This window comes from Lepisosteus oculatus, chromosome 15, assembly GCF_040954835.1.
Source record: "Lepisosteus oculatus isolate fLepOcu1 chromosome 15, fLepOcu1.hap2, whole genome shotgun sequence".
NCBI lineage: Eukaryota > Metazoa > Chordata > Actinopteri > Semionotiformes > Lepisosteidae > Lepisosteus > Lepisosteus oculatus.
In genome coordinates, this window is record NC_090710.1 from 26,886,483 (window position 1) to 26,910,750 (window position 24,268).

Sequence of the window (24,268 nt, forward strand, 5' to 3'; positions counted from 1 at the left end):
ATAGTCTGCTCAAGAGTGGCCATTTCTTCCACCCGAGTCTATTGGGAGGGGTCTCTGAAGCAAAGAGACCACTCTACTTTTGAGATTATCATGATCCTGCCTAGAAGTGACCAGATAAACATGGACAGCAGAGATTCACTGGGCTTAGGGCCTGTCATGAAAGCCATGTTAGAGATAAAAACCCAAGAGATAGCTTTCTAAGTACAATCAATTATCACAGGTGTCTGCACCACAGAGAAATCAAATTCCTCCTAGAATTTGCCAAAGAAAATGCATCTGGGTAATCAAACTCTTTCTCTGACCTAGTGGGAACAAAAGCATCCAGTGCCTACATCTGTTGCTTAGGGCACTGCTGTGAAAAAGGTAGAAAAACGTGCTGTTAACCTTCAAATAGCTGAGCAAAACCGATCATTTGTAGAATCATACCGTGCATAGTATCAGGTAAGTGAGATTTGGGAAAGCTCCAGTAACCGGCAATGAGCAAAAGCAGGCAGAGGGCTCCTAGATAAAGGTTAACACAGCAGTAAAAAATGGGGTGTGAAAGAAGGGATCTTCAGATTTTGCCTTGGAGAATTTCAGCAATGTCTCATCCATCACCCGCTGAGCACAAACCAGTGTTGAAAAGTAGCATCAGAGGAAACCAAAAATATAGACCACAAGTACGCTAGCAACATGTTCTGAGCCTCAGGTTGATGATTCAAGACTCATGACCATCTTCTTTGTCCACAGAAAGCCTCTTCTTACAGTTAGTACAACTGGGAAAACCAGGCATGGTTACAGAACCTTGAAAAAATGATCACTACCTACCAAAGATGTTTATATTTATTTATTCACAAATAATATATACTCTGTTAATTAAATTAATATTTTCAAGCAAACCGTGAACACCCAAATACAGCACTTTTTTAAAAGCAGGCATTAAAATAAAATAAAAGCCTGCAGTGCAGCCCAGCATTCACAAGCCTGCTATTACTTCTCTCCTTAATTACCTGTGTATTCTTTTAAACCTGCAAATAAAAGCAGGTAAGAACAGAGAAAAAAATGTCACCACGAGAATCAAAATTAATAAAGAGTGAAAAGAGGTGCAAGCTCCTCTGAAAAAGAACAGAAAGGAAAAAATGTATTGTTTAAGAAAAGTGTGTGTGTATGGGGGTGTTGAAGAAGCCACACTCTTAAAGCGTAAGGAGGAAAAATGAGACACACTCAGTTTCTAGCCAAATTTACAGAAATAAAAGTTCTTCTTTTAGGAACTCTGAAGCAAGCAAAGGGCCAAGCAGTACTTTAGACCTCTTGAAGATATGAAGAAATGTATAAAAGGAAGTGTTTAGACTACCCCCACCTGGTAAAAGAGGTAACAATAAAAAATAAAATAAATAAAAGCTTTAAAGGGAAAAATACAAACCCAAGAGAGTTGGTGAAAATGAGCAAAGGATGCTCTATGAAAAGATTTATTTTATTTCTGTAGATAGACACTGAGTATGGATCATTTGAGGACATAGGTGAGAGTCAGCTCCCATGTGGACATACAAATATGCTTGATAAGATGGAGAGATAAGGGATAAGACAGGGTTGAGACACTTTCCTGCATGAGGGAACAAAAGTGTAAGAGGCATGCTGGCCCTACATCACCTCAGTTAGTTAGGAGGTAGAGTGTCATGCTCCTTACTGGCCTGTCAGTAGCGTTGATTTAAATGCTCAGTCCTCTGCCCTAGGGGCAGTGATATACCATTGGCCGGTGGCTGCTCTTCAAAATGAAAAGGCACATATTTCTGCTCACATTCAGTGAAGTCCTGCAAAAATATATTACTCTAAGATGGATCATATTTTGATCTTTGTCTTCTCAGCAAACAGGAAATGTGAATGTTTATGCTGAACCATGTAATTGAAGAAAAAAAGATAACTCATATTGTAATATCTCAACAAGGATTTATCACAGTGACACTTTTTATATAGCCCGCTGAGTAAAATAGAACTATATTGTAAAATATAACTTTTTTCTAAAATTTTTTAAATTAATTTAATATTTACAGTTTAAAATTAAAAAAATCTAAACAGTAAACAACTAACATTCTATCATTGGAAAAAGATTGTCCCTCAGCATAGACTGGGAGTTGAAACCAGGCATTTTTTAGTGATAGCCCAAATGCTTCCACACACCATGTTAAGCATTAGCTGCTCCACCTGTCGGTTTTACAAAGTAGTGCAGTCCAACTACAGAACATTTTTAAAACAGAGCAGCATGCAGCTCTAAATGTGTGATGTGATGTGTGCAGTGCAATGTGCTGTATTATCGGGTGTGCATTCTGAGTGGTTGAGTACACAGTATATTTTAGTATTATAAGAGGGAGAGAGAGGAAATAAGCAAGGACTCAATATAGTCTGTAAGATCATGCTGTGCACAGATAATTGACATTCCCATTTAATAACAAATCAAAAAAGTTAAAACTCCATCTCTGCCTACATCAAGAAACATAAAATATGAATGCAGTATATTGATGGTTACTGTTTAGCATAATCACCATACAGTAATTGCCTGTCCCTTTTCACAATATAAATGAATTCTGAGAGCAAGAAAAATTATAAGGGAGGATCATATCTGCTCTTGTGAAGAACATGATTGATCGCTCAAATTGTGCTTGAATGAAATCATGGTCTATATTTTTATGCAATTATAAACTGTAATCAGATAGGTGTAAATTACAAACTGCAGTTTTTACCCTTAACTTTTTATGCTGTGCCGGCTTTTGCATACTCTCTAAAAATGAATAATTTTTTATGAATGTCAATAAAAATTACTACTTCTGTGAAGGATTTTCAAAGACACTTGCAATTTGGAATCTGGAGCTACATAGTAGCTAGCAGTAAAATAATTTGCACCCCAATCATAAACTAAAAGCTGCCTTATGTTCCTCATCTGTGAGTCATTCTATAATGCTTTCGTGGCATTTTAGAGATCATGAGATATTCTAAAAATATTAAATTAGTGCATTTGAAAATGGTTTCAAGTAAATCCAAATATTGAAATTTCAACCTTATTTCTTGAAGCATTAAAACAAATAAATATTTGCCATTTATTTTCAATAATTGCTTAGTCCAATACAGGGCCATGAAGAGCTGCAGGCTAATCGACAATTTGGGCAAGGCAGGACACAACCTGAATGGGACACTACTCTACTACTACTACCCTAGGGTACACACACATTCACACATGTTTATGGGGACAGCATAGTGATGCCAGTTGTCTTCAACAGTGGACACTCGACTGTGTGTGGAAATCGGAGCACCTGGAGAAAATCCACATGGCTAAGGAACAACAATTTAATCAATAAAATCAATAGAAGTCTAACATTTATGACACCCTCTTCTTCTTTGTATGAACATTAGCCTAACCCACTTTATAATTTATACTCCACACATCTAAAGTTGGTTCAGATTAAAGTTAAAGTTCATTACTAAGCATACTGAACTTCAAAAGAACAAAAAGTCTTAGCCAACTAGAAATCAATTAGCATAATTAATCAAAGAGCTGATGGAACAAAAAAACTGAAGACACAGGGGTACTCCAGGTTGAAGATAAAGTAGAACTCACTTTTTTCTAAAAAAATCTTAGAAGCTAATTTATTGTTGACTTGGCACTCATTACTTGCACATAGTCTACAAGCACCTTTGCAAACCAACTGCAGAAGGAAAGCCTTCCAAAATTAAGGACATAGACTTTAATTTGTTACATTCGAGTTTGCAGAGACAAGCTTAAAGTTCATGCTTAAATATTTTAAGAGACTTTGTTAAGAAAATGTGCTGATAAAATGTGAAAATGTGAAAGAAAATGCTGAAGCAGATCCGGGCAAATTTATTCCAGTATGAAACTTTTAGCTTTATCCAGCAATTAAAAAAAAACTCTAGTCTGAAGTTCACTGCAGTTCAGAATATATTGACTATGATTCTCCTTGCAGTTGTACAAGCATAGTGTATGCTGGAAAATTTTTTTTTGCTAACTATCACAAATACAAAGCATACAGTATATTTCATTACAGCAAATTATGCTGGCATCTTCTGTAATAAAAAAAATAGTATTAGTAAACTGATGGTAAAATTATGATTTATTAGGCCCAGAATGGCCTTTATGTTATTATAAGGTACCAATAGTCCTTCTAGAAATGGTGTACTTGGGGTATTTTCCCCATTAGCACTGAAGATTTGTGTCAAAGTAAATTAAGATTGTGCTACTGTATATTTCCACTTACTATTTATATTAAATACATACCTGCATTTATATGGTATTAAATAAAGCACTAGGTAAGAAATTATAAAAGTATTTTCATCTGAAAGTCTTAAGTGAGAAGATTCTAATCTAAAACCCTGTAAAAATATTTCCCTATAAATGCTAGTTGTTTTATTAAGATGGCAAAGTGAAACAGAGGTCAAGTTCATTAGCCTGATGAGAGCTGATAAGAGAAACATCAACTACAGCATAATATGTTTAAACTTAGGAGGCGAGAAATAACCAAGTTCATAAACTCTTGCAATCAAAAGAGAATGACAGAATGAAACCACTATAAATTTCTGAGATCCAATTACCATATGCAAATCTTCATCATCTTTCATTCACAAGTATAACAAGCAAAGAAGGTCTGTGTTACACAGTAAAAAAACAAAGGTTGTTTAAAGCATAAATATACCTTTGAAATGTAGCTTTCCTTACCTGTAACTGTCAATTCTGTTGTCCTTCGCACAACAAAGTTTCCAAATTGCAATTCACAAGTGTAATTCCCTATGTCATCTTCTCGAACTTCCCGAATGATGAGGGTATCCCTTCTTCGTACAATACTTTGTCTCCATTGTTTTGGCTTGCATTCCTTTAAACAAAGAATTAAACAAGTGACATTCCTTAGACTAAACTTTCATTGAAAAAATGCAAAAAAAAAATCGTTTTATTTAAAAGTTAACTAGCTTAAGTAAAAAATAAAACATCCTGGAGCTTTCTAACATTCTTAACCAACTGCCTCATATGTTTTTAATTAAAGCTAAAACTTTCAAACCATGTTGCCACTGCCATTATTAGGAACAGTCAGCTTAACAATTATGGATGTATATATAAATATTATATATACTGTAGTGGGTGTAGAAAGTTTTGACTCCCTATGTATTTTGGTAGACTTACATACTGTATTTTTTGTCCTTTTGATCCATACAAGATCCTCTATAATACAATAGTCTGGAGCTAAAAAAAAAAATTAAACATAAAAACCCTAAAAATCTTAATTGGAAAAGTATTCATCCACTCGCGAGTGGAGGATGCAGAAAACAATCCAGAACCTTCAACCACCAAGTCCACCTCCAAATTTTAGCAGCTGGGAAAGACATTGGTCAGAGAAGCAGTCCAGAGGTCAAAAACAGCCCTCAAAGTTGTACAATGTCTCATTAATGAATTTGTGAGTGAATTAAGAATAGCTCGGGTGTTCCACTAATCTGTGTGGTGGAGTGGTGAGGAGGAAGCCATGTTTGAAAAAAGCTCACATGAAGTCTCTTACTGAATATGCAAAAAGGCATGATGAAGCCTCTGAAACGAAGGAAGAGAGGGAGAAAATTAAACCTGTAAGATGTGAAGAGCTGGTTACTACATACTGCAAAAGACATGAGACTGTAATTGCTGCCAAACGTGGAGCAACTAAATGTTAAATGTTTGAGGTGTCGGAGGTGGCTGAATACTTGTCCAAGCTGTATTTTTCGGTTTTCTTTTTCTCATTGAATTTTCATTTGCAGTACAAATGATTATGCCCCATCAAAGTATTAGGTATATTTTTTAATCATACAAAAAATCCAGTTCAAATTCGAGGTTGTAACACAACAAAATGCAGTAGATGTCCAAGGGATTCTACACCCACTATGTTGTACAGTATATACTGTATATGCGCAAATGTTTTACAAGACATTTGTCAAACAAAATGTACCAGTTCCCAAAATCTGAAAGATATTTTTCATTAAACTCTCACAGTCATTGTAAGATTCACCATCCTTTCTTGCTTTGATTTGAGCTATGTTAATGAAATAAACCTGTGCTGGGTTCCTCTCTTTTTTTCAAAAAGAATGTCTTAAAGTTCTTACCCATGATGCTTTCTAAATGTCTTTGGTCAGGCAAGAAATCGCTAGTGAGCTAATTTATTATTTCAAAAACAAGAATATTTCTCTTTGAAACTACTATACTGTATATACAGTAATATCATGTAATTAGCCAGCCCATGGCTAAAAACCAGTGAAGATGTACAGTACAATGAAATTTGTGCCAGACACTTTCCACATATGGTCCCAAAGCTCTCTATACATAGATTTATCACATTTACATTATAGCATGCAATGCAGATCTCCAAGTGAAAATGTATGGGGATTTTCCACATTTTTCATCATTCTCATGTAAATTCAATTTACTTTATCTGCCTCTTTGGCTGTTTTGTTTTAGGCACAAAGCTAATTTTCTAGAGATTTTCTCCTAAATATGTATGTGCACTAGCTCTTCACATGAAGAAATCTACACATGGAAATTATCTTAATATGAGCTCTTTATTTTAGCAGTAGAATGTGTGAATGAATGTACAGTAGTTTAGATACTAATTTCTAAAGAAAGGGGCATTTTCATACAAAAAAGTTAAAAGAATTAATTAAATCTTTTAACATGCATTGTTAAACTATCATGGCAGCTTCCCCCTGTATTTAAAGCTAGGGGAAAATTATGTTCCTTATCTTTGGATTTTTGTCTTGGCCAAAACCCTTTTTTCTAAACTATTTAAATGGCTGTCTTGTCCTCAGAAACTTTTTTAAAACTTTCTAAAAAAACTATTCCGCCCCCTCAATTTAAATGCCTCAAGGTTGGTGCATTGCAGATATACAGTATATTATATAATTCAAGAATAATTTCAGTCAGGTAAACTGTTTCTGATTTTTTTCTTTTTTGTATGATTCAGTAGTGACAGTCTCTTTTCTTTGTGTACTGTAGACAATTAATGATGTCAGTTTAATATATTACCTTAAAGAACTTTTATCTTTTTCTTAATAGTAAATGCTTTGTTTCCTTTCTTTTCTGGCTTTTGTCATTATAAAGTCAGTGTCAGTTTGTTTATGTTAAGGTCCCCAAAATTAAATAAAAGACTTTCAACTGAACCAGAATTCAAAACTGATAATTCCTCCATTTTCTAGCCTAATACAGAGTCATGGGGGAGACAGAGTCTATCCCAGCTAGCAACAGGTGAAAGGCAGGACACCCTGGATCGAGTGCCAGTCCATTACAGGGCACACACAGACATGAACACACACACACACTATGGCTGCCATCGCAACATCCAGGTGGATGCTGCACATTGGTGGTGGTGGAAGGGAATCCCCATTACCCGTAAAGCGCTTTGAGTGGAGTGTCCAGAAAAGCGCTATATAAGTGTAAGCAATTATTATTATCATCAGGGCCAGTTTTCCCAGAAGGCAATTAACCTACCAGAACATCTTTGGACTGTGGGAGGAAACCTGAGCACTTGGAGAAAACCCATGCAAACACATACATACTCCATGTGTCACGGTCGTAATCCCTCCACTTAAGGGCGTATTTTACCTTTCGTATTTTAGTTGATTATGAGCACCTGCCTCCTGTTTTGTCTCCTGTTTTGTCCCACTATTTAAGCCTGGCACTCTCGCTATTCCTGGCTGTGCATTGGAAGATGGAAGCCCAGAAGCCCGCCTACCAGCGGGTCCAGGAGACTGTCTGGATCAGTTTGCCTTTGCCATGCCCCCCCAGCATCGGATCACCACCATCACGCCCCCTGTCTGTCAACCCATCCTGATCCTGCTGTACCTTCCCCTGATGTCCTTTTCCACTTACTTCAGGATTATACTGTCTGCATAGGGTCCTGAACTACGCTTCATGGGAGCCTGGACTGGCTTCCATTACACCATGCAGATGACACCCCAGGAATTCAAACCAGGGCCCCGAGTCTATGAGGCTGCAATGCTAAGAATTGCACTACTGTGCTGCTCCAGAATAATTATATGTACAAAAAAGTGTTGAACACATGTAAAGAACATGTGTAGGAAATCATACAGAGCTAAAAGCAGATATTTTGCTTGATATTCTGATGGTATAAGAATACAATCTACAATGTCACTGGAGGAAAAAAGACTACTGAAGTTAATAGTACATGCAAAATATAACTGTTGACGAGTGCAGACAGTCTCATTTATAGTGTTTGCATATAAACGATGATAACAGTTAATGCAAGAAAAAAATCTAAATACAAAGTGGCTTAAGATGCCTGCTTCCTTATTTGTTTTCGTATATCATGCTTTTTGTAGACAATGTGCAAATACTGTATACTAACACACACACACACACACACACACACGCACACACACACACAAGGGAATGTTTATAAGTAATATCCTAGGGGAGAGGTCAGTCAGTTTTTTCATCTTTTTTTGTTTGTGTAATAAGTGTAAACCACAATTTCCACTGTAGGTCAAATGAGCCTAATCTGCCTTATTCATTGTGGTAGTGTCACATACAGTAAATATATAACTGTATACTAATTGAATGAAATTTGAGTAACAGAATATGATAGACTCAAGCATTGACGAAAAACCAATAAAGAACCTGTAAGAAATGATACAGTATCTACAGTATATAGTATATTGTATAAATGTTCACAAAACAGTAATATTATTTTTTTTTTCAACTCAACTTTTAATTTTTAACATACCTTAAAGAATAACAAAATGGTGCTTACCTTATACCACACAATGTTAGGCTCCCTTTGAGGCAGTACGTAGTCCTCAATGTCAGGGCATGTAATCTCTTTGCTTTTGCTAAGTTCGCCTTTTTCAAAATACCTCATTTTGGAATTGTAGCAGAGATCTGTGTCATTTTCAGCCACAGTTAGTGACATGGAGACTTTCATACAATATGTTGAATTTCTGAAATAGAAAAAAAAATAACATACAACGTTATGTGGTGGACATTATTAGCAACATGTAAAATTAAGAAGTACTGTATTTAATTGCTCTGTATTAACAGATTGAGTCTGAGAATAAGCTGAAAACAGATGGCATAATGTTCAGAATGATAACGTTTGTTTCCAATTGCTTTGAATCATTGCCTAAACAGAATGCTTAATATAGTTTTTTGTATAGTTCAATTTCCATTTTACTCCTATTCCAATTAACAGTAGAAGTAATAATAATAATAGTGATCAAAGTAATAGTTTTCTGTGAAATAATAAAACTTCTTGATAATGATAGCAGTTTTTTAATTATTCTATTTCTACCTGTCTGCGTAACAGTTACAATTTAAAGATTATATGAGAGAAATAAAGAGAATATTATTAAAATCAAAAAGTAGGAGAAATGATTATCTGACTATTAAATGCATTCATGCTGCCTCTGATGTAAAAGGCATTAGTTTTAATGCCTGCAGTCAATTAAGTCAATCTCCCTACAGATATAATGAGGACGAGCTCTACCCTGCAGATAGATGTTACAGATCAGTCCTGGTCCAGTATTGTATTTAAGCTCTTTGGTATAATGCATGAAATTTTTGACATAAACTTCCACATTTCTTGTATGTCCATACTGAATGTTAAAAACAAAGTTTTGAACTTCATTAAAATACAACTTCATTGTTTTTTCCCCTTGGTATGAGGAAACCTGTGACATTTGTGTAAATATGAGTGCAACCAGAGCAATTCAGTTGTTTGAAAAATAGCCCTTAAGAAACAACGTAATGCAAAAAAAACAATAATAACAATGGCCCATATTCACAAAAAGGTCAGCACAAATTCTGTTTTTTTTTAAATGTATAATGCAAATACAAATGCAGTAAGTCATAGAGTATATTGTTTATTTTATAAAGAGCTGCGTATGGGTGTTATTCTTCATTAATCTTATGGTATGTGATACAGTACTGTATGTGTTTTTAGCTACAAGAAAACATAATGAGGATACAGAATTTGTGGAACATGCTAACAGTTTTTACAATACCCACAAAGCCTGCTTTTATAATATTGATAATTTTTTCTTTTGGGATCTTGGGTTTCCTCTTATAAATAATTTAAATTTGCTTCAGGAGTGATAAGACCTTGAAACTCTCAATCCAGGCTTTTGAATCCGGGATGTACCACTTGCATATTTTGGCTGTCGTAAGTTTAACTGAACACTGCCAGATAGTGTTAGAAAAAAGATCCCTGACAGATGGCAGAGCCTATTCAGGCTGGCCATTGTAACTATAACATTGTACCTAAGTCCCCCTCCTCCTGAAGCCTGTGTAATAGCAGGTAGAAATACCCCCAGATACCTAAATGGCTCACGCTCATTAAATTAAGCTTAGAAGAATGCACAGTACAGTACCTTGTACAACAGGATTCAGATGTTTCGTATGGTGTTCAGTTAAATTACAAAGTGATGCGTACACATTTTTAAAAAAATAAGTCGTTTAAATCCTGAACGCTTAAACTACACTTCTAAAAATCAAGGTAACTTACAATAAATGCTAAAATTATCATAAAGATAATAACTGAAATATCTGGATTGCATATGTTTTCAGACCCATGAACTCAATATTTTGGTCTTAATGCAAAACATTACACCAAAAGCTCCAGATGTCTTGCCTGGCCACAGAACTTTTGGCCACATGTTTGCAGCTCCTTTAGGTACTTTCTTGCAAACCCTTTGAATTTATTTTTTTCGGAGTTCCATAGAAGCACCCTTTTTAGAGCGATAGGGGTACTGTTAAATAGTGGGCATTTTCACCTATCTCAACCACTGAACCCAGAAACGTCTTAAAAATCACCGTTGGCCTCAGAGTGGTATCGTTAGTTTCCTCCTTGGCCTGCTACTCAGTTTGGAGGGATGGCCTGATCTACAGTACTGTAAGTGTCTGGGTGGTACAATGCATCTTCCACTTGTTAGTGATTGGGTAGATTTTGCTCACAGGGATATTCCAAGTCTTTGACATTTTTGTCATCTTCTCCTGATCTGTAACTTTTCATTGATTTGATTATTGACAGAGATTTTATTCTGAAATCATGAGAACCACTATTCTCCATAGTTTCCACTTGTGTCCTTTGGCTCATACAGTATTTCAGTGTTAATTTTCAAGGAGCTCACTTAGTTAATTTGCCTTTGAGGATTAGTATAGATCCCTGTGGTACTTCACTAATAACATCACCGTGACATGGAAAAATTCACCACAACTTGGCAGTAATTTAAAAAGACAGATTTGTACAAAAACAACATTTAAAAAAACTCTGATCTCTGACTTTGTATATGTAACCGACTATGTTGGAAACAACATCATAATATACATTTCTGTGAAGATGAAATGAAGATTACTTTATCTTGCAAGTTTCATTTGTCCTACAAGAACTATCAAGTACTCGTGAACTGACAGTTATTCTAGCAGATACAGTTTATCCAAACTCCTTGAAATATTCCTCACTGGCACAGGGCTTTGTTGCAGAATACCATTCTAATTCTATTAGTTTTACTGAAGGTTTGTGGAAATAGAAATGGAGATTTCATGGAACATGGTGTTGGAAAAAGAGCTAAAAATATTTCTTAAGGTTATGTAAGCTCAGAACCTTTGGCATATGGTAGGAGTCTGGTTGATCTAATGCAGTGAATTAAGAGTCAGAAAGTTAGTCCTTGGGACGTACAGAACAATGAAACTGAGGAATTAATAATTGCATACAAAGCTCTATCACAGCAGATGTACAGCACAGGCAGTACAATAAACAGACTCTGCGTCAAAACCTTTAGTGATTTTGTTGAAAAACCGACTGCATGCTTCAATCTAGATCAATTAAAAAAGAAAAAGGAAAACACATTGCATTCACTGGGCTTTTTCAAGGCAATCAGGAAATTCAAAACAAGTGTTTAGTTAGATGTAGAAACCTTCATGTTAGGATCTATTCCAGGCTTTGATAATGAAACATATCTAATTTGGACAAATGCAAACAAGATTTAAAACAAACAAAGCAGTGGACCAAGTTTGAATTGCAGTTGAAAAATTATTTTCATGAACATGAAAGGCTAAAGGGTATTTATCAGTTGTTTCCAATTTCGTGGATTCTGACAGAGGTGCTTCTCTGCATGGGCAGTTGAGTGTAAACAATGTCAATCCATTCATTTTCTAATCCACTTGTCCAGTACAATCATGGGGAAGCTAGAGTCTAACCTGTCAAGCAACAAGTGCAAGGAGGGACACACCGTGAGTGGGATAACAGTCCATCACAGGACAAAGACAGGCACAAACACACACACTCTCGCAACAGTGCCAGCTCTTACAGAAGACAATTAATCTACCGGTTTGTCTTTGGTCTGTGGGACGAAACCAGAGAGAATGGGTTAACCACCTAACAATAATTGAACTGTAAGTTCACCGAACTGCAAGGTCCTTGAAAACTGCCTTTTACGTTTATTTTTCAGTTTATGTTGTCCTGGTGACTGTTTAATACAACTGCTAATGTAACACATCTTGTTAAAGAGGGTAATGTTAGGCCTGGGAAGATGGAAAACATTAAATTCCCCACGGCCTGGCCTTTCACACGGCAGATGTTTCCACTGCCTGTGAAGTGGTGTGGTTCTGAAGCTGGAGATGCCCAGAAGCACCCATGATTGCATCCCCAGAGGGGCAGAGCCACACCATATGGTACCTGAGGAAACCAGATTCTCAAAAGCATGTTTCTGCATAAACACTCCGTGCTGATTAAATTCAGGTTTTGTAAACCATAACTATTTTAGCCTAGTCAATGGAAAAACAGTAAACAATAAACTATCTTGTTATTTTCCTTTCTGCTATTCGTCATTTATAGAGACATTCTCTTAGACATACAACCACATATAATGTAACACTAAAACGTTAATTTCTTGTGTTCCAATTGGTTCCATCATGGAAGAAAAAAATAATTATAATGATGATATAAAAACTTTGAAACATCTGAGTCTACTTCCTTGTTTTGATTCAGAAAGAATTCAGATGGATTGTTACATTAATGGAAATTGTGAATTGTGTTATTTGCAATAATAAGGCATTCAAACAGGTTTAGATGGCTAGGGATAGCTCACATTCAAACAGTCCAATCGGCCCCAGAGAGCATCCAACACTGGTTACATAGAGCAGTCAAAGTAAGCAAATCATATCTCACAGCTTGTTTGAACTTCAAGAGAGTTATCTAGTCTTTTATAGTCTGTTAGGATTTGAAAAAAACACCAGTAGAAAAGTATATAAACTCTGAATCTGGACTTCTGGCCCGGTGGAGACAGCAAACTAATTTACTTTCACCACACATACTGTAAATTACATGTTTTTTTTTAATTGAACTCTTGATTCATAGTGTGTAGTTTTCTGTAGTTGTTTTTAGGTGCTGTTTTTCAAGTAGAATCTGAACTCTTAACGTTTACTGTATTAACAGAGACCTGTAGATCGCTGGATGTAGCTTTGGTGTTCTTTGCAATTTCTAGGTGCATCGTACAGTTTGATCACCCACTCCTGGGTAGACTGGAAACCATTTTGGCCTTCATCCATTTGTAAATGATCTTTCTCACTGTAAAATGATAGATTTCATACTGTTTGAAAATGACTTCATAACAGTTCCCAGATTAATGAGCAGCAATGATTCTTTCTCTATGACCGTCACAGATATGTCATAATTATTTTGACCTAGCAGTGATACAGTATGTTAGCACGTACCTGAATGCTCCAGACCAAAATGACAAAGTTTCTGATTTTACATACAGGTGGATGATCAACTCATCATGTGCACTTGTTTAGCAGCACCTGATTCTTATAACCATCATAACTGTTATGCAGTAAGGGCCCACTTACTTTTTCACAAGTAAGGCTTCTGAATGTTTGGCTGATTTTTTGTTTAATAAATATGACAAAGTAAAAACAAATGTCACATGAGGTTAGATTTATCTACTGTTAGGACTTGGTTGGGACAAGATGAAGGTCAGATATGTCTTAATATGTAAAAACCACAGAATCTTAAGAGGGTAAATGTTCTTTTTCACATCACTGTATAAGCACTAACATTTTTAACACAAAAAGGACACAATTTACACACAGAATTCTAATCATTTACACTATAATTACATAATGTATATACTGTACAGTATGTTAAACACTCAGATGATGAAGCATCCATTAAATTCCTATGATGCCTATGTAAATAATTTTCTCCTTTCCTAATACTTATTGAAGAGAAACATCTATTTGAGACCCATTCTTTATAGTGTAAAGCCATTGGGGTTACTCACCAAACCAAATATTCAAAAAAACTACTTGGTTTTAATCACAAATGTCCATTTTTATGCACCACCCACAAAACATTGCCAAGCATATTTTGAGAATAATGTATTTTCGATGTGCTTGCTTCAGGGAATATTTCAATTTTAACCATTCTCTAAATGCATCAAATAATGACAATAAATACATGGGTGTTCAGTAGCAATTAATCTGATACTAGTTTCTTCATAGCCTTCAGGGCTTGAGTAATAGCTTAGACTTTGTTTGCATTGATGATGTTTATTTTGATCTGCTTTCCTGAAACTGCATCACATGTATTCATGTTTTGATACCTATGATAAAAGGGTTGATATAAGGATGATAATCTTTTACATAAGATTTCATTATTTTTCAACAATGTACAGGTTTCATATAAGGTAATTAATGACACCAATAAAAGACAAAAAAGTAGACCTTACAGTTGTTTTTATGTAAAGGACTACATGACTTTGAAGGTTAAATATATATTAAATAGGTTTATTTACTGTAAATGTTTTGCACGGCATGGCAAGTCATTCTTGACTTTTTCTACCAGATGGGTTCCCCATTGTTCCTAAGAGAACATTTTCTGGATTCTATGCCACGTTTCTCCCTGTAAACAAATTAATCTTTATCTTTAGCTTTTATGACAGAGATAAGATAAGAAAAAAGAGGCCCAGCAGATTCACAGAATTATTCTGCTGTATTAATTAATTTGTGCGGCAATAAACCCTGGTCAGCAGTGGAGGACTTAATGCCATGCTTCAGTAGAACAGAAAAAAGACTGCTGTGTAACAGTGAAGGGACAAGACATCTGTCAGTTTAATGCAGGGGATTTTTCCTTTCAGGTCTTTGGCCTTTGGAAATAAGGTGCCATTCAAAACTTTATTATCAATACTGCTGGAATAATGACTTTTCATTCAAGACAAAATTATCCTTTTTTTAAAATAATAGTCATAAATTGTCCATATTAAAAATACATTAAAAGCAATGTACAATGTGATGGACAATTCTTAAAATTACTAAAGGCATAGTAGTGCATTACAGTATATAGTGAAGACAGACAGATTCAGTGTGTGGGAAGTCCCCATCAAGAGGGACTTAAATCACAAATCACTTGCAGGCCTCATTTTAATTGCTTTAGACAAGCACACAATGACACTGCCCTACTGCTGAGTAGTCAGTCAAGAATACAAGAACCCAGGAATGGAAGTCAATGCCAAAAAAAGAATAATTCTAAAGGCTACTAAGTCAAACAAGGGAGGACTACACTGTCACCTATTCTTCAAACCCATGTCAGCAACAGACAGCCAAGGACATCTATTTTCTGTCACACACTAGCTTTAGTGTGCTTGACCCACATTCGCTCAAAGGCTGGGGTTGTGCAGCTACAAACGGAGAAGTACAAAAAATATACAAGAGGAGGACAGTTTAAAGGAAGTGGAACATTCCTTACAGAAGAAGAAAGAAATGTGTCAAGCATTTAATATAGAATTCCTGCACAGCTCTAAATATGAGCTAGGGAACACCAGACCTGATAAATGTCTTTTTCTTTCTCATGTAATTTATGTCTCTGCTTTTATAAGCCATACTATTTACCGTACGTAATCAACCTTTTTTGGAGGCGAAGTATGAGGAGGCCTTTGTTACTTTTCAATAAATATTTTGTGAATTCATATCTTGTGTTAACTTATGGAAAGCATAAGAATAATGACTTTGATAAAAAAAAAAGCAAAATCCATACAGTACAGTATATCTCCAGTCGGCCTCTTTAAAAAAAACGAATAATGACAGAAATCTGTGTGGGGTTTTTTGTATTTACGGCTTCTGGTAAGGTTGTTTTTTATGACACATCTTGCTGTTTATTGAAAAGGGCATTTTTCTGCCTCAGGTGAAAAAAAATACAACAATTATAATTTAGAATATCCAAATTTCCATACTTTGTAAAGCATTTTTTCAATTTTTAGCTTTACCCACAACTAACCTAGATTCCTGATGAAATTTTAACAAATATAGTTTTACTCCTGTTTCTGCTACAACCTTAAGAAATTTCCCCATACTTTCTCAGAGCAATATGAAGTATGGAGTACTAGAAAGAAGAGAAAAATAACTTGCATACAACTTTTAAGTTACACTTAAAAATGAAATGACATTTGCATTTCTGCCTAATTGCACTGGTGTGAATATAAAAAGATAAGAGAGCCAAGAGAGCTTATTAAATCTAAAATGAGGACAACTGATAGATGAATTATAAATCACTATAAACCACTTAGATATTCAGCACTGTATTTTCTAACATTAGAATACATTTATTTTGATGGATTTCACATTTGTTGATAATAAATATGTACTATTTTTCCAACAGAGCAGTTCATCTTAAATTCTTTATTACTGTTAAGAAACAGTAAGATATGGCTTTTTGCTTTCTAAGTTGAAACCCATATCTAAAAAACATAAATTACTGTTTGAATGTGACAGTGGATAGCTATTTTGCAACATCAAACTGCAATATGATAAGGGATATTTGCTGGTGAAAGAGCAAAGAGCTTTCAAAAGGACAGTTTGCTCAACTACCAAAGAATACAGCTGCAGTACAACAGATTCATTTTTCATATAACGTCTTTGTTCACTACTAAGGCAAATCATACAGTAGATGTTTAATTTCTAGGTCAATTCATCTCACATTCAAATCTCACAACTTTTTAATGTCAGGGGAGTAACAGCAGCTCAAGATACACAAAACAAATAGTTCAAAGGATGACAGGACGCATCTCAAGCAGTTCTCCTTTTATTTAGTTTTTTATTTTGTTTTGTTTCAGAGCTTGCAGTCAAGTAAATAACAGGAAACAAAAGCAGCATAACAAGCTATTTATGATTGCACACAGGCATGAACCTGCTTCACAGCATGAGATTTTTCAAAATGAGGGCTTCATATTTTTGCCAATTACGGGTCTGATTTATCAGGGACTCTTCATCAAAGTGGATGATGTGTCATATTTGGTGTGAGGGAAACAATTTTCTTTCTAATAAGAAAAATACAATCAGCACTACTTAATCTTAAAATCCTAGTTTTGCGACTCACACATTCCAAGGTTGATTGGAAGCACAAATCGATCGGGACATTTTAATGTGTAACAAGAACGCTATAAAAGTAAGCAGGTTAAAACACTATGTTCCTCCAAATCAACATTTTACAGCAAAGAAAAATAAACAGTTTTTAATACCAGAATTCTACCAAGTGCACATCTATACAGGTAATGAAAAACTAGCATTAGTCCAACATTAGGGCAGGGATATTTTAGATCTTTTTACAATAGCATTTTAATCTTAGATACTTAGATGACAAATTACATGACTTAAACACATATTTAATAGCAGTCAACTCACAAGAAGTTTAAAGCCTCAAAATGTAATGAGGTTTGGTTCCAGTTGGTTGTAACATGCCCACTGTATCATGTTTTCTCCTTCTGGAATTGTGTGCACGTTTTTCAGCCCAATGCAGAGATGGGCTCAGTACTTGAATGTACCATTAAATCAGTAAGTAATAAACAGTATTAATAATAGTAAAATCAATATCTTTCTTTAACTGCCACAGCTTAAAGAGTCTGCCCTGTTGTTCTGTAATACCTTATTCTGTATGTTTACACTTATTGAACATATATCGTTATTTTATAACCTTTTTAATTATGCAGCACCCCTTTAATGATAATGTCTAGCTAGGTCTGTCAGTCATTACTTTGTTCATTCTGCATGCCCATTACTCGGTCATGCAAATATAGAAAATCAAAGTGCAGTTTGAAAAAGTGGATTTTATTTTATGCATTTTTGTTGTGGTTTTAGTTATACTCTGTGTCACTGCCATTTATCAGTTTTGCTCCTGTCATAGGGACAGCTTCAAGCACCATGACTGTTCAAGACTGCAGCTGGACTGAAAGCATTAAGACTCCTAGCAGGAGGACATATAAAATATACTGTATGTCAAAAAAAAATTAAAGCACATTTCAACTTTAGAGCTCAGGAGATAATCAGATATGCCAACTGTGTGTACTTCACTGTAGTGTTATACAAATAAGCTACTTTGGTGCTACATTGTCCTGAAATGCTCAATTTTATCATTTTAAAATAGTTTATATTTGGACCTACTCGCTAAAACACTGAAGTGAATGATGTGTCCTGATGATCTTAATAGCAATTGTAAAGAGTCTTACTCATTCAAACATTATTCTTGCATGTGAGAAACACTGTAGGACATGGAAGGGAATAAATGAAGGAAATAGTAAACGTTAAATTATAAATAATAACGCAGAAGGCTCTACAGCCGAAACGTTGTGTTTTGGTTCTTCTCTTTTCAGCATGGAATAAACCAAATACTTGTGAACTATTATAAATTATAAATAATACTGCATAAATAGGAAAAAAACCTCTTAACCAATTGCATGGACACCAGTTAGGTTCCTCTTTATTCAAGGGAAGTGAAGGTGACTGAAATCAAAATACTCTCGCTGTAGTATTTGTTATATAGCACTGCAAGAAAATCTTTCAGACAAGGTCTAGTTTTCTGGATCCTGGATTATGCAGGTCAATGACCAATTTACAAATTAATAAACAGTACTGGTCAGGATTGCCTTACACAGAGGATATTAATGAGAAAGAAAACATTAACAGTTATTAAGTTATTGAAACTGAGTCAAACATCTGTGTTGACAGTTACTGTAAGTAAGATTTTAAAATGAATGCAAATAAGAACATATTAATATCTGTATTTAAATTTGCTCAACTGGATTTACAAAAGATTTACAAAAGATAACAGATTTTATTGGTGCTGAGAAGCAAATTTTTGAATGTCAAATTCCTTCTCTTTGATGTCAGGCAACTGTTTTATTATTAAATTTTCATTAAGTTTTACTTGTAGGTAAGGTAAATCAATAATATTAAATGACAATGCAAATAGAAGCTAACGTCATAAAAGGCATAAAATGTATTGACTAATTTGGAATATATTCCTTTAGACATTATTTTAGTGTTGTTCTTATTAAAAAGAATATAAACAAGGTAAGAATTACATTAAGTTCAGTTTAATCATTAAAGATGATTTCTCAAATGTGGGTTATGAAAGCATATTCTGTAATTCTGTAATTCTTGTTTGAGAGTACAGTACATGCTATTTTACAAGATAATATACTGTATTTTAAGTTGAATGTATTATTCCTAGAAGACTTCAATTAGGTTAAGTTTAATTATGGAAGATGTCCACATTACTTTAATGAAATGTGTTTCATAATTTGAAAACATACAAGCAATTGAATTTTTTTCAAAACCCCTTTTCAGCTCATGGATGTAATGTTAGCATCAGAGCTTCGTCACTGGCAAAGAAACAAAAAAATATCCATTTACAATGTTGTACATATTTTATGCAACCTCTTTTTTGCTCTGCAAAAACAAATATTTGCTTCTGACATTTCAAATGCTAAATGTATGCACATTATGCAAGGAACAACATGAGGAAAACATTGGAAGGCTGTATAAAATCATTGAATATCTCCATTGCTTGAATTTATCTGGGAAATAATTAACAATTTATGTCAGTATTTTTTTTCTTTCAGGTACTGCAACACAATCAAAAGTATCCACACTCCCATACTGTCAGAATTGTATATTCATTTTAAAAATGTAATGTTAATGTGTCCAAAGAACCAGGAATAGAGCCCAAAGGAACACAGCAGCCAATTTCCCTTATTAAAATGCATTTATTTAATGCATTTATTGCATATACAGTAACACATACTGTACATACACCAACAGATCTACAGATGATTTAAAATAAATATACAATCATCTATATCAAAAGCTCCCCCTAAATCATATGAGTTGAAGACTGAAGATAGACCTAAATCAGCCCATACAATGAAGGGCTGATATATTACACAACAAAGTTATCTTGGACTGAGTAAAGACCTACCTGAACCTAAGTCATAATTCACCTGTCACCACGAGTGCAAGTCATTTACTACAAGATATACATCCTTACAGACCGAAAATTATTATTGTTAATGTCCATTCTTAGAAGGACTATTTAGATTTAGTTTTTGAGGTATCATTTTAAATTCAAGTGACAAATAGTTATTTAATCTAATATTTACCATTTTTTTAATTGCAGTTAGAGAAAAGGTAACATCTGGAGGTAAGAAGAAGCTGTGCAGTGTGACTTGAGCTGAATGGGAATGCAGAGATAATCATAAATACAATGCATGAAAAATTTCTAAATTCCTAAACCTTATTCTGGAACGATAGTCTAATTTACCCCTGTATTCATCTTCACACTAAATTACTCCGATAAAAACACAGTGTTGAAGCATACAGTACTCTCTGACCTAAGTTCATTTTAGCTTCCATCTGATTTCTTTCTTTTTAAAAATGAAAATGTCAGGAAAAAAAAATACTTGTGAAGTCAATGAAGTAGAATGTCTTCTTAACCCTCCAACCACCTGTTCTGTTTAGATAACAATATGATCTTCTGGGATTCCACATCATGCTCTTAAGATCATTAAAAATAAAAAGAGAAAAATCATAATCATCACAGGATAATGACAAAGTTGAAGCTTTTTCTTTAACAGATCAGGAACCAGAAAAAGACTTTTTTTTAATCCTGAGGTGAGTATTAATGGGCTTACTCTTTCCTCTACTATTCTGGAAGGGTTACAAAGAGCTTTCAAGTATCTAGAGATGGTCAATACACACATTTTGCAAAACACATTGCAAACAAGAGTACTGTATGTAAAATTATATACATTTATATATTTCAAATATATAATTACTCTTCAATGTGTTAACACAGATACCTATTCTGTATATAGTATGCCATTTGATATACTGTAGTTGCATGTTAGTGACACTAATTGAAATTGCAGTTTATAAAGCAACAATTTATAGATCAAGTACAACTAAATGCTAAAATATATATATAAGCAATGTAGGTTTGCCTATATAAACATTTGAAATCGCCTGAAGACACCTTAAAAAATGATGGCTTTGTGGTGGTATTGGAGCTGGGTGCAGCCTAGAAAATCTCGCATATTCCACATTTTTTGGTCATCCCGTAGTGCTTGCTTCATGGTGAATGCATTCCATTGGATACTGCCTCTACTAATAAAACCATTGGCAATCATTTTAAAAAAGGCACACTCTATTGCACTTCTTTGAAAGGAGATTTAAAAATGCAGCTGTCTCCTAAATTGTACTTTTTTGAGATGAAGACAATACAAATGTGTAAAGCTATTCACAAGTTCATCTAGCTTCAGTAAATGCTTTATCCTCAGAGGGTTACGGTGAGCCAAAGCCTAACCTGGCAAATACAAGACAGAGGGAGTACCCTTGGAATGCCCGGTCAATGCACAACACACGCATCCACAATGGGAAGTTTAGAGATGCCGATATTGCCTGAGGAGCATGTCTTTGTCTTGTGGAAGGAAACGAGAGTACCTGAATAAAACAGAACACAAACACAGGCTGAGCATGCAAATTGCACAAGAAAGGCCCTCCTGTCTGGTAGCCAATATATGAGGCAGCAGTGGTATCCACCAAACCACCCAAACACAGAGTTTTACATTATTATTTGAGTACTTGGAGTTACGGCTGTGGTAGACACTAAAAACATAGAACTGGCACTGTAAATATGAAAATGTACAGTATTTCGGAGACAAATGTAAGGAGGGCTTCTTAGTCTCTCCCAATTTTCAATGGCCCAGATGTCACCGGTTCATGTCTGAGTTATGTTACTAGCCTGCTGTGATTGCCAGGAATTCTGTTGTTTCATCATTATCATGCCATATATTTTTTCCCCCGATGTTCCTATAAAACCTGATTTTGATTCTGATGAATGAGACTATTTTTTTTCTTTTCGCTAATAGTGATAATGAAGTAATCAAATTTGACAAAAATAACATGCCGCTGGAAAGGTTTCTTGAACAGAAAGTTATAGTAAACTGACATTTCAATCACTGTGGATAGAGTTTACTTGGGTTACTAGAAGGGATATAATAAGTAAAATATTATTTCATCTGAGAAACTAATTAGAAATTTTAAAAAGTGAACTACTGTGCTAATGAGAAAACATGATAACAGCTAGCAGAGAGCATCCATAAATGTCTGCCTGATTGAATATTTAGTGTGATATGATAATTTCACCCAATAAATTTATCTGAAACCTGGGTCAAACATTATTTATTTTACCATACCTGCTTTTTAATTTAAAAACCTAAAACATTGCTGAAGCATTTTCTTTAGATTACCTTTTCATGTTTTCTTAAACAAAGCATAAGTATTTAAATTGTCCAAATGTTTTTTTCCCCTCTCAGAAACAAAGCTTGCAAGTCATTAAAAAAGGCTTTTTGGAAAAAGAAATGTTGCAGTGCAGATCCTTGAAAAGTCCTCCAAAGAAGCATTGTTATGACAAAAACGTTTGCAATAAACCATTTCCAATTTTGAGCATACATGGGGTTATAGAAATCAATAACACACTAGGGAGAAACTTTTTAAGTTAAGCTGAATCTTACATTTTTTCCCATTCTACATTTTACATTCTATAGATCTTTTGCACAGGACTTAAAACACTTTCCTTTAATTAGAGGCAGAGAATTAAAGTCTGAAAATAAAGAAAATAAAACATTGTTTTAGGAAGCAAATAAATAATCCAATTTTTATTTTAAAACAAAAATTATAGCCTTTAGCATCTGGAGCATTGGAGTGAAATAGTGGAGTACCACAGGGATCTGTACTAGGACCACTGTTCTTTCTAATTTACATATAGCATAGATAACTAAGTCAAGTTTGCAGACAATATTACATTAATAGGATTGGCAAACACTGTAAAAACAGCAAATTAAATTAAAAAAGATCAAAATAAAATGCATGGGAAAACACCTGGCAGATTACATTTATTGCAGACAAGTGCAGGGTTTTGCATGAAAAAAGCAGGCACATACAGTAAACTATAAATAATGTGATACTGTGTCATAGTACATTTAAAACCTAGAGCAGAAGGTACGTGTTTAACCAAAGGGAATAAGCCACCCAGCCATATTGCTGAAGCTTATACTCTGGTGTCTTTCAAGAAATGGCTGAATGAGATGAATATATCAATTAACTACAAGCTACAAAATAAACTACATGGGCCAATTGGCCTTCTCTCACCTTTCTTTACCTTTCTTACGTTTTATGTTCTATGGTCTCATCGTTATACAGACATGCACATTACAACAGGCTAAATGGACAAAAATAATTTGTAGGAAAATTACATTACATTTTCATGTAAGTCTGCATAATGGAATATATAGGGAAAAAAGTGCTTGGAATTACCAGTTCTATTACAGAATTAGGGCTTAGGGTTACCACTAAAGATGTTAAGTCACATTCCCTATGTTAAACTTGGAGTGAGAGTCACAGCATCACAGCTGTGCCTACTTTTGAACCCCTTAAGCTCATGTGAGTTACTATCAGCTAGTCCTCAATTGCCTACTGTCTGGGTTTCCAATAGTTTCACTATTGGGATTGCAATAGTTTTGCTGCAGCAGCAACACACTTCCATCATCTGTATATTGCAAAGAACACCAAAAGCTCCATGTTGTAGTGTTACAGTACCTTTCTTTAACAAACGAGTGATATCTGAACGTCCAATTCATGTAAGAGTTGATGGGACATTAAAATGAAATTGTATTTTCAATTTCCTTTCCTTCTCTTTCTCATACTTTTGATAAATGTTACCCATCACATAATAAAATGTGAAAGCTGATCACACTTTTCATGTTAGCTTTCCATTAAGGCTATCATTCTCCATTTAAAGTCATTGTGCATGTGCACTGTGGCACATAAATATGGATGTCTTTTAACTACAGTGTAATATATAAAGAAGAAGGATTATTTTCCCTGATATCCATGTTTTTTATTGAACAAAATAATGAATTAGTGCTTGAT

At 34.6% G+C, this 24,268-nt stretch overlaps 1 protein-coding gene across 3 annotated transcripts in view; it reads right to left on the minus strand.

The window, feature by feature from the left end:
* Positions 1-24,268, minus strand: part of il1rapl1a (interleukin 1 receptor accessory protein-like 1a) — a 514,328-nt gene that overhangs the window by 260,422 nt on the left and 229,638 nt on the right. For all 3 annotated transcript variants that reach the window (XM_006639178.3, XM_015364040.2, XM_015364041.2), the window contains 2 exons: positions 8,766-8,952; positions 4,703-4,856 (listed from right to left, as the gene is read on the minus strand). In XM_006639178.3, the coding sequence (XP_006639241.1) occupies positions 4,703-4,856; positions 8,766-8,952 (341 nt within the window). The remainder of the gene's footprint in view (positions 1-4,702; positions 4,857-8,765; positions 8,953-24,268) is intronic.